At 40.5% G+C, this 11,425-nt stretch overlaps 1 protein-coding gene across 1 annotated transcript; it reads left to right on the top strand.

Moving 5' to 3' along the window:
- Positions 1-857: 857 nt before the first annotated feature.
- On the top strand, positions 858-2,465 carry mchr1b (melanin-concentrating hormone receptor 1b). The gene is made up of 2 exons (XM_085405112.1): positions 858-1,245; positions 1,438-2,465. Exons 1-2 carry the CDS (start codon positions 1,182-1,184, stop codon positions 2,463-2,465), a joined length of 1,092 nt encoding a protein of 363 aa, XP_085261238.1. The 5' UTR covers positions 858-1,181.
- Positions 2,466-11,425: the final 8,960 nt, after the last annotated feature.

Below are 11,425 nucleotides of genomic sequence, written 5' to 3'. Positions count from 1 at the left end.
ATCAATGCCACACCCTAGTTCGTTCCCCCTTGCCACAAAACTGTCACCCATATTTATCATTATCCTACAAACTACAATTAACTACTATCACTGTTAACTATAGCCACATACATAACACATTTCTCACTTAGATGCATTTATGTCCATCTCATTCAGTCTGAAATGGGAAATTAAGAACACAGATTCATGCATTTTAGCTGCAGTGTAATAAATTAGTCTACTAGGTTAAAGTAGGACACATTAGAGAACGCAGGAATGCAAATTTCTCAATATTATGTTCAAGGATCCATATGGCTTCAGCCATAAAATACGATATGTATAAACGCCATCTCATAAAGCTTTACTTGGATAATTGCTGGAATATTTGGTCTTCTGTTTTCCTGTTTTCATTTCTTGCACATCTGCTTTTAATCCTGGCCTTTGACAGCAGAGGTATTAAAACCTTGACAATGCTGCCACCTAGTGGGAATAAACAAAAATGGGTTCTTTCTGTCTTTAACCAATCAAGGGTTGCTACCAGAAGTACTTAGCCATATGTTAATACCGCACAGTTGAGATAAGAAATGTGCATATCTTTTCCAAATATTACACAGCAAACAATATGGAGAGTGACACTGTTCAGTTGGACAATTAATTAGACTGTTTATAACAGATAACCTATCGTGTGACCTCCATCGTAACGGCATTGTGAATGATAAAGCTATTTGGTCTGACGGCTAACGCTTTTTAAAAGAAAATAAGGTGGAATGAAGCGAGGATATCGTCCATTAGGTATTCACTCAAGAATGACTTCCAGTATTACTCACACTGGCGGCGGAAAGTATAGCTCACAGCTGTTCAGTGGGTGACGACACAAACTTAGAAATAAGAATGATGATTTTTTTAAGGGTCTCCGAGTTGCGGAGTACTTTATCTCGCAGTTGCCAAATACCAGACTCAGAGCTGACGCGAGCGCGCGCGTTTTATCTGTCGCGTGCCTGCTGAAGTGTCTTGGACGACAAAAACATGCGCGCGCGGCTGAACCTCTGCTATCAAAGCCATAAAGCAACAGTTTAAGCTGGATTTTTGTATGCATATGTATATTTAAAATATGCGTATTTTCTCAAGCTCATCTATCTTCTTTGCCTTAAACTGATATATAAGTTATTTTAGAGTATATTCGTATTATTCTTCGAGGTTGGATGGAGGACTACATTATGAATTCATCTTCTTCGTACCTCAGCTCACCTGACAATCTGGAAAAAGGTAAGCTTTTCTTCTTCTCGTTTTTCTGTTGAATTGGGCACATGCATAGAGATTTATCACCAGAGATGAAATATTATGTTGTTCATTTTCATGCAAAAAGTAGTTATTGACACTTTGAAAACAAATGAATGAAAAAAAGTTATAAGGAAAGAAAGCTGATGGAGAATATTCTGTTTTTGTCCTTTCTACCAGATCATGAGCAGTACAACAATGTGCTCATGCCCAGCATCTTTGGTGTTATTTGTTTCTTTGGGATCACTGGGAACTGCATTCTCATTTACACCATTGTGAAGAAGACCAAGTTCTGCTCTCATCCATCAGTGCCAGACATATTTATCTTCAGCTTGTCCATCGCAGACCTCCTCTTTCTCCTTGGCATGCCTTTTCTCATTCACCAGCTCGTGGGCAATGGCTCCTGGTGCTTCGGTGGCACCATGTGCACTGTCATCACAGCGCTTGATTCCAACAGCCAGATCGTCAGCACGTACATTCTGACTGTCATGACTCTGGACCGCTACTTGGCAACAGTCCACCCCATCCGCTTCAAACACGTTCGAACCCCCTTCGTGGCAGGGGCGGCAGTGGCGCTGGTGTGGGTGTTTTCTCTGGTCTCCATTACTCCGGTCTGGATGTACACTGGACTCATGGGTCTCAAGGACGGCTCGGTCGGCTGCGCCCTCCTGCTCCCAAACCCGGCCACAGATACATACTGGTTCACCCTGTACCAGTTCTTCTTGGGCTTTGCTCTTCCTTTAGTGGTCATCTGCAGTGTCTTCTTCAAGATTCTTCAAAATATGTCAGCCACAGTTGCTCCACTACCCCAGCGCAGCCTCAGGGTGCGTACAAGAAAGGTGACCCGCATGGCAGTGGCCATTTGCCTGGCCTTCTTCTTATGCTGGGCCCCTTATTATATCCTCCAGCTGGCCCACCTGGGAGTACAGCGGCCCAGCTTTGCTTTCCTGTATGTCTACAACATCGCCATCAGCCTGGGCTATGCCAACAGCTGCATCAACCCTTTCATCTACATTGTGTTGAGCGAAACATTCAAGAGGCAGTTCATTGTAGCTATTCGACCACCCCACAGAGGCTTCAGAGTCGCCCCTGCTCAGGCTGAAGGCTTGAGTTTGAGGGTTGCGCCAGAGAGCTCTCATCCATCCCGCTCGCAGTCATCACGGGAACTGCTCCAAAACATGCTGCCCGTCACCGTGGCTGTGCACTGAGATTGACAGCTATCTGGCCACCCCGACCACTGCTAACTGCCACCCCCAGCAACGAGCCATCTGCCAGTACAGATGTCTCTCTTTTTTCTTTCCCTCCTCGGAAAGCACCCGCTGTTCACATCAACACGTGACAAGAGGAGGAATTTCTATGCCACACACACACTGCGTTAATGTACCAAGTGGTGATATTACCGGTGAAGTTTGGAGACGTGTTTATGTTTGTTGTGAGGAATTAATGTATCAACTGTAGTCGTCATATTTTTAAAGAATGAGAATGAAAAAAGGAACAATAGGCAACTTGCAGCTGACATGTGCCATTTTAAAAAAAAATCTGACTTTGTTTAAACTATTCTTGATTTAGCAGTATGGTATCTGTGTAAAGGTTTGATGTAAAGCCAACTTCATCACACAGCTGCGTTGTACTTAATGTGTCTTAAATTACTACATCGTGGTAGCAGAAAAGTGCAGATTTGTCACTGTTTTGTGTTGTGCACTGTAAGTTTATCAATGTTGTGGTGGAGAAGAAAAAGCATGTGAGCACATTTAACACATTCTAAAGGTCAAGCCAGCTGCACCATTAAAGAATAGCACACACGGCTGAGGGCAGATTATGCACTAATGAGACAGTATGCAAAAAACCCCTCTAGTAGCACTTGGAGGATGAGCTACTCCTCTCATGCAATCACCGAGGACAGACTGCACGCCTTCACTGGCAAAGACAAAGGATTTGCAGACTTAGTACTGATCTTCTCTTTGTGTGTGCTTGAATGTCATTATTCATGCATCTCCAAATGTTATTCTGCTGTACCTTGGTGACTGTGTGACTTTTTTTTTGGAGGCATTTGTCTCCACGCTGGCTTTGGAGACTCTCACTGTGAATTGGCTGTTGCCGTGTGCAGCCTGTCTTACTGTAACTGTAACTCTTACCTGCTACTGGAAAACTGTGTTTACTGTGCTTACTGTGAAAGCTCTTGTCTCACCCAGTGGGTGGGTTTGTTTTACTCTAATCAATAATAAAATGTGTGTGTGAATTTGTCAGTGTGTGATGGATTTTTGTCTTCAAAGGCTCGCATTTTGCACCGTAAAATCAGACGGGACATCTTGATTGCAGTTTTTTTTTCTTCTAAAGAGATCTTGCGATTCTCTAAATATAAGGGTGAGTGAAATGTGGATTTCATTTTCAGTTTCTCACTTCAATGGTTTGAAACATCATCTAATTATCAGTAGTGAAACATCAGAAGTAAAATGTTAGTTTTGATGAGATTTATTCAGCCAAACTGCAGCTGAAATTAACAGAAACTGTAACAAAACATCTTTATTGTTTTGATCCTCAATGGCATAGGAAACAAAGTAATGAAGTAATATAAAAAAGTAAAAGAGTAAATGATTATGATAATATATACTTGGTGGACTCTTTATTAGGTACACCCTCTCTTGTCTTCAGAGCTAAATTCACTCAGAGGTTTTGGTCCATCTCGACATGATGTGAATACCCCATTCTAACACATCCCAAAGGTGACTGCAGAGGCTATTTGAGTTCAGTACAAGTTCAAGAAACCGATTTGTGATGATCTGAGCTTTTTTGACATTGTGTGTTATTTTCCTGGAAACAGCCATCAGATGATCGTCACACCGTGGTCATAAAGGTATGGACATGATCAGCATCAGGCGGGCTGTGGAGTTCTCTCCCAAACCACTAAAACTTTGATCCGGGGCAGGATGGATTCTTCCTTTCATACTGTTTAAATCAAACTGTGACCCAGCCATCTGAATGTCATAGCAGAAATGGAGACTCATCAGAACAGGAAACGTTTTTGGTGAGCATGCCTAAACTTTAGCCTCTGTTTCCTGTTTCCCCTGCAATCAGAGTTTGACCCATTGTGCGTTCACAAATGCCACACTCAAAGTCACTTGAACACCTTTCTTCCTCATTCCGATGCTCAGTTTGAACTCCAGCAGACCATCTTTATATTTCTAACTTCAATGAGTTGCTGCAATGTGATTGGCTGATTAGGTATTTGTGTCAAAGAGGAAGTTGAACAGGTGTACCTAACAAACTGGTCAAACTGGTGTTCCAGGTTTTGGTAGCTGTATTCAGTATCAAAAAACAAACAAACAAAAAAAACCCCAAAACCCAGCAGAGTGGGATAAAGCTGTCATTACATCTCATTTAAATGGTAATTCCTTACACACACACTTCATAATGAAATCTCAAGGCAGCCTATTTACTGTCAACACTACTGACAGATTACCTTTGACTGTGGTTATAGCCCTGATGACAAAACTGCGTGGCACCGCTAATGAGTGTTTTTCTGCTCCTGCGCGTCTCACCTCCTAAGAGCAGCATTTTGAATTTAAATTTCAGTTAAAGTCTCCGGAGGGACTTAATTACATAAACCGGTGTAATAACACTGGAGGGGCCCTAAATGAATTCACAGATTATCAAGCTTTAGAATGAACTTCAGATTTTGATTGCAAGACTTTTGTCACACAGATCCAGTGAACGGGAAAGCACACACAAATCAAAGTAGTGTTTTTACTGCATAAGGTAACATGAGGGTGAGTGAATCTCCAAGGCTAAGGAGCATCGGGTTACTGGGTTGAAGGAGGGGGTCATTTCAGGAAGGGACTTATCAGCAAACAAATTCTCAACAGCCAACTAGATGAAATGATGCTTGAAGAGTAATATGGAAAGACAGAGAGAGAGCACCGGGTCCACTCCAGCAGGGGCTCAAGGTCAGGCTGACCCAGAATGAGAGAATCTGCAGGGGCTGCAGAGGGCAGCGTGATGTTTTTGCAAAAATATGTTATTTTCTCTACTCTAACCTCTGTGAATGGAGGATTCAGACAGAACTGCCAATACTTGTAACTCTTGCTGTGCCAACCTTTGCGAAGCTCACGTCCTGCTTTGCTCAGACTCCATTAAATGTCAACGTTAACGCTGTAAATGTAATGTTAGTGTAAATAAATTGGTCACAAAGGGACCACAAAAAGTGGTGGAAAATAATCCCATTGAGGTTGAAAAGAAACAGTAAGAAATTCAATGTGGCTGTGTCCTCTTCCAGCGGCCTGTAATTCCATGTTTTCCATCAATAGGTGTATTTGTAGCTCAGTATGAAAATGGCATTGAGCCAAACAGAACCACTGCTATGCTGCACAATGGATTGTTCATGAACACAATGTGGTATAGTTGTGCATGTATCCTCACACCCACTTTCACTGACTAGAAGTGCCTTCAGAAAAGAATTGCACGCTGTTGCTCACTCGCTATCTTGCCAGTGGCATTAGTCATCACCTTCAAGCCAAAGAGATGGAGGAGAGTGGCTAACATGCACTCAGCCTGCATAGATTTCTATAAATGTGTCAGTGCAAATGTGGCAGATGGGATGATTTCGATGCTGAGGGCACATGATCTTGTGATGGAAGTTAGGGGCTCCTGCGTGTGCCCACCTCCCTTTTGATTTACACTGACGCAATTTCATAAATTTCAAAAGCAGCTATAGCCACAGGAGAGTTAACCTCCCCCGAAATTTCTGCCCCAGCAACAGCAGCAATTACCCTTGTTATGATGAGTTTTGTCCACCTCCTGGCCTCAAACAGCCTTTTGATGCACCCTGTTTTATTATGCTCTGTATCAGAGCACAAGTGTGTCTTTGTAGCTATTAGGAAATTGATGTAATGCCATGCTATTTGTTATAACAAATGACACGTGGATTGCAAAAAGAGGAATAAAAGACACGTTTTTTTGCACCCTGATCGTCCCCCTGGCAGGTGAACTTTCAGAGCTGTATTATTCCACGTCTGTTTGATGTGACACACTGACACGGGGCTGGATATCATCTGGTTTTAATGCAGCGTTATAATATCACGTGTGCAGGATCTGGGTGTAAGTCTATATAGTAAACCTAGTCTTTTGAAATGAGCTTGTATAATATTGTTCGCTCTAAGTGACATTTTGGGAAAAGCTTCTATTGGTATGTTTCAAGGGTTTAAAACTGGAAAAATGTCAAAAAATAATAGAATTCAATGAACAAACCCAACTATAATGAAAGCAATGCCTTGTGAAGGTGTGAAAATGTCAGAGTCATAAAAAGCAGTGACTCCTTCAGTATTAGAGCTATATTGTTCCACACTGGTGTGGAGCAGGAATTTGTTTGGAAGTCATTTTCACTCCAATATTGCAGCAACAGGTGAGCATGAGACTCTGAGCACAGCACACTGGCTCAAAGTCTTTTTAAAGCTGGTTCTTTAAGATGTGCTGATAAAAAAAAAGTGCTTGGAATAAATTACAACTTTAATGAAAAACTTTTCAGGAATACTATATTCTGTTTGGTATGCTTCATTTCAAGGCTTTCAAATAGGAATAAGTGCATAATTAAATGAAATAAATATGTATATAAGAATGAAGCACTTGCTTCTGTGGGTCTGATGAGAACATTGGTACTACTCTTTTTTATCTATATTTTTATTAGTTTATTGAGGATTGACATTAAAAAGCTGAAGAAAATAAAAGCTAACTTGTTTTCTTCATTGGGTTTATTGAGTCTGATATTTTGGGAGTATTGTTTAAATGACAGCTTGTTAAAGGCGAAGAAGCAGAGGGGGGACTGCTCGTCACACCTGATCAGAACTGTGCAGACTTTATGATTATTTGCAGGCATATGGTTAATATTAGCAGTACTCACCTTTTCCTGGATGTCTTCTCAGCAGGGTGTGGATCAAAAAAGCAAAAGGAGCTCAGCACACGAAGTGTTTCTAATATCCTAATAACCCCTTAACGCCTAGTGTCTCATATTTGATTCATACAGTTTTTTGTGAGTTTTTGAGGCATCTACATCATTGTTGTGATCCCCCCCCCCGCATTAAAAATCTAAATAAATGGCACAATACATTTTAAGCAATTGCTACAAACACGATACAAATATGGAAAATAAAATTGAATTATTATTTTTAACTAATTTGTCAGATGGTTCAATAACTAGAATTTTATGGCAATTATTTTATATTTCAAGCTTTAAGGGTTTAAATCACAAATGTTATTGAATCATTTAGAGGAAGTTGTACAATTTAAATGTTTCTTTTCTTTGTATGATACTTTGGTTTGGTGTTACCTTGTGTGGATAATGCCCAGACTTTGTTTATGAATTTAAATCTGACATTTTCTTTCTCTTGTCACTTGTTTTATTTAAAAGCTTGAGTTGCTTCAGACTTTAAACAAACTATAATCACCATATAAAAAACGATCATACAACAATGGAAATGAAGCTACCGACAACTTTGTAAAGTATTTACATGAATTATACTTTGCAGGCAGCAATATGATGCTTATTGCAGAAAAACCAAGAATACATAAATAAATGATAAGCCATGCTTTTTCTGATTTACCCATTGAGAGTACCAAAGGAGTCATGATTTATTCAAGCGCTGTGCTTCTGAACATCCATCAAGTCTTATTAAACACATGAGGAAACCCATCGTGATGCTGAGGAGTAATACCCCATGCTAACCTATGTTGATGTAGGGTGTCTGCAGAGGTAATTCAAACAGTTTGTCAATCAGGCACCACCACACTCAGGGTGATTCAATTCTGTTTCCTCTGAAATCACATACTTGCTAGTGGAACAGAGCCAGATTTGAGGAGAAAAGAAGTCCTCATCTATCAGTCCCATTTCCCTTTGTATCCATCCTGGATAACTGCATTGCAGAAAATAACAGGAAAGTGGTGCATTTGTGAAAAATGTGCTTGAGGAATAACAAGAAACAACAAGTACTTTGAAGTCTATGTTTTACACTTGTTAGTGAAGTGTTTCTGGAATCATTAAAAAAGAAAAGCTGGCATGTTCAGACATACAGCCGTGTTTTTCGCAGAGTTTAAGGGTTCTATCAGAGTGCTTGAGTGTGCATCAGGCTACAATCTTTTGATAACAAGAGTGAACATTGCAGTAACACACCAGACCCTGGCTTGTTTTCCTGCTGACATCAAAGAAAGCACCAGAGGCTGAATATGCGATGATTAATATTGCTCCAGCACACCGCTTCTCTGTTAGCAACCATTTTCCTGAAAGGTCTTGCGGAAATGTCAAACAGTGAAAGCTGTTTTTATTTACATTTGATCAGCAGTTCTATTCAGTGTCGTGTTGGGCATCTGGCCCTCCTGCTGCAGAAGAGCATATAATTCTGCAGCTCTGTATAATTATAACAAGCAGAGCCTCCCTTATTTTGGTAACTTAGACATAGAAAACACATTAGCCTTGTTGGACAACACTGGGCATTATATTAGTCTGTGTATGTTAATAGGAATTTATTTGCACAGCAAGTCCTGTTAATGAAGCAGATGCTGTGAGAACATTTAAAGCATGTTGCTGCATACAAAATAAGCTAATGTCTTTTTAAATGATCTTTGGTCATGGCAAGAATAAGAAAGTGAATAAGAAACACAAACCTCCTCATTTGAGATTCAGTCCATGATCCCTTTGTCTTGCAGTCTATAACCCTCACTGTTCTCCAGGGTATGCTGAACAAATGCAGAATATGCAGAGTGTAGAGAGGCTCCTGACTTTCCCAATTGGTTAATTGTTGATTCTAAATTGGCTCTAGGTGTGAACTTGAACGTAAAAGGTTTGATTGCCGACCTTTCTGGGGTCTTGTTTGGCTTCTGGCTCTGTCACACCTGGGATAACCCCTTCATGCTACCTTCACGCTCACATAGCTGAATGTCAAAATCGTGTCAGGACAGACACAGTCTCTCTTCAATAACACAGTGAGTTTATTTACAAGGGAACAGTGCAACAATAGTCCAACACAAAGTCCACAGTAGTGATGATCCCGCTTCCTGAGTGTGCGTGAGTGTCCTCGCTAAGTCTCTCCACAGGAGCTCTCCCAGGCTCAGTTTGCCCCCTGCTTTTTCGGAGGGGTTTCTCTGCAGGTGTCTGCACACAGAAGACAACAGAAAGTCTTCCAAACAGATTACAGAGCCAGACAAGAAGCATGGAAGCCAGAGTCACTCTAACTGTGAGCTATTCAACAATACAGCGACGACTGAAGCTCTGCAGCTCCATAAGTAGTGGCTTTGAGGAGGGCTCAGGAACAGCTGTGTGATGATCAGCAGGAAGATTGGAAAAGCTGTAAAACCTGTGGAAATGGAGAAAGAGCCAGGTGCTGCTAATCAAATACACCTGATTAATTGATCATCTAAAAGTGAATGCACCGCTACGAAAGGAGAAGTTTTGTCAGTTTGCAGGTCTGGAACAATTGGGTCAGTGCTAATGCAATACCAACAAGGAAAGACATCAGCTTCACATCAATCAGGGGAGGGTTATAAAGTCACGTCGAAACCATTTGAAGTCCATCATTCAGCAGTGAGAAGGATTATTCACAAATGATTCAAGATAGTTGGCAGTCTTCCCAGGAGTGGATGTCCCAGCAAATACACTCCAAGGCCAGACCGTGCAATGCCTGTAGTAACTGCCAAAACCCCAAGAGCTACGCCTCAGACTCTACAGGACTCAGTTAGCAGGTTAAATGTTAAAGGCCTTTTCCAAAACAGGACTTTAAACCTGGCTGGGGTTTAAGGTCATTGTGGAAATGCTGGGGTGGGAACTTATAAGAGCTGTGCATACATGAATGACCGCAAACCCCAATGAACTGAAACAATATTGTAAAGAAGAGTGGCCCAAAGGTTTTTTGTTTTTACAAGAAGATACTTGATTATTTTACTGATGCTTTCTCCTGATGCTTGAAGTTTTTTCAGTAATACTGTAATTTCTAGAGTGTGTATATAGGGGCACTTAAGTTTTTACAGTAATAGTGTAATTTCTGCAGTAAGTTATTTTGCAAAATTATAATATATTTGACAGAAAAAAAATACCTGTTATTCATATCTAGAGATTAGTACAAGCTAATTGTGCAAATGTCCCAAATGTAACAGACTCTCTTTAATAATTTGGTCCTAATTCTGTTTCCCACAGAATTGCACTCGATTAGTGGCAGCAGTTTGTGCCCAAAAGAGGTGGCACACAAGCTTTTGCAAATATATTCATGTATCATACTACAAATACTTTTAGGAAATAAATAGCAGAACAAAAATTGCCATTATTCTGAACTACAGTTAGTAATAACAATCCTTATTTCTCTCTATAGCCTCAGTCAGCTTGGCACAGAGCAACATTTGAACCTATTATCTACATATAACATGAGGAAACATGAGATGGGACGGGTCAGTGGTAACCGTTTAGCATCGACTGAAATTTAACTGTAACAGAGGCGACCGCCACTTTCTTCACAGATTAAAAAAATAAACATGTAAATAACACATATGGATGTTGCTTTGGTGGTTTGTCTATATCTTAGATTGGGTAACTCTGATTCCAGCAGTGATTGGGAAATTGTAATTCAAGTATAGTCAGTACATTTGATGTAACAGTCAAATAAACTTCCACCAGCTCCCAGAATGCTTTGCTGTTTACACAATACTACTAGATTTTTGAAATACAGCCTGCTTACTGTAAAATCCTGCTGCAGTTTTTACAGGAATTTGTTACAGTGTATTTATACAAGTGTTGAACAGCTAACACACAGCCATGTTCCTGTTTAAATAGATGAAAGGGCTTATTTTTCTTCCCCTATTTGGCCTTCTTTAGTAAAAGACCAAAAGTTAGACTCCATTTCATTTTATTCTAATGCTGGTCCGTTTGAAAAACACCCTGAAAATGTACATCTCCCAGTCTCAATGAAACTGATGTAACGATTTCTTCTTCTAGCACAGACTCCTTCAGGGTAGAGATGTCCTGATATAGTTTTAGACATTTTTAGATTTTTAGGCTCTTTCAAAGAATATCTCGCACATCTTATGTATCTTTGCAACACCTAACCCAGTGAGGCTCTGTCAGTGTGCAAGAAACTTCTTTAACCTGGGAAACTAAAGAAAAAGAAGGCGTAGGCAGAAACAAAATGCTGCTGGT

Source organism: Rhamphochromis longiceps, linkage group LG4 (assembly GCF_057381845.1).
Source record: "Rhamphochromis longiceps isolate RC_006_pf linkage group LG4, R_longiceps_female_GT1.1, whole genome shotgun sequence".
Lineage (NCBI taxonomy): Eukaryota > Metazoa > Chordata > Actinopteri > Cichliformes > Cichlidae > Rhamphochromis > Rhamphochromis longiceps.
This window is presented reverse-complemented; position numbering and strand designations above follow the sequence as displayed.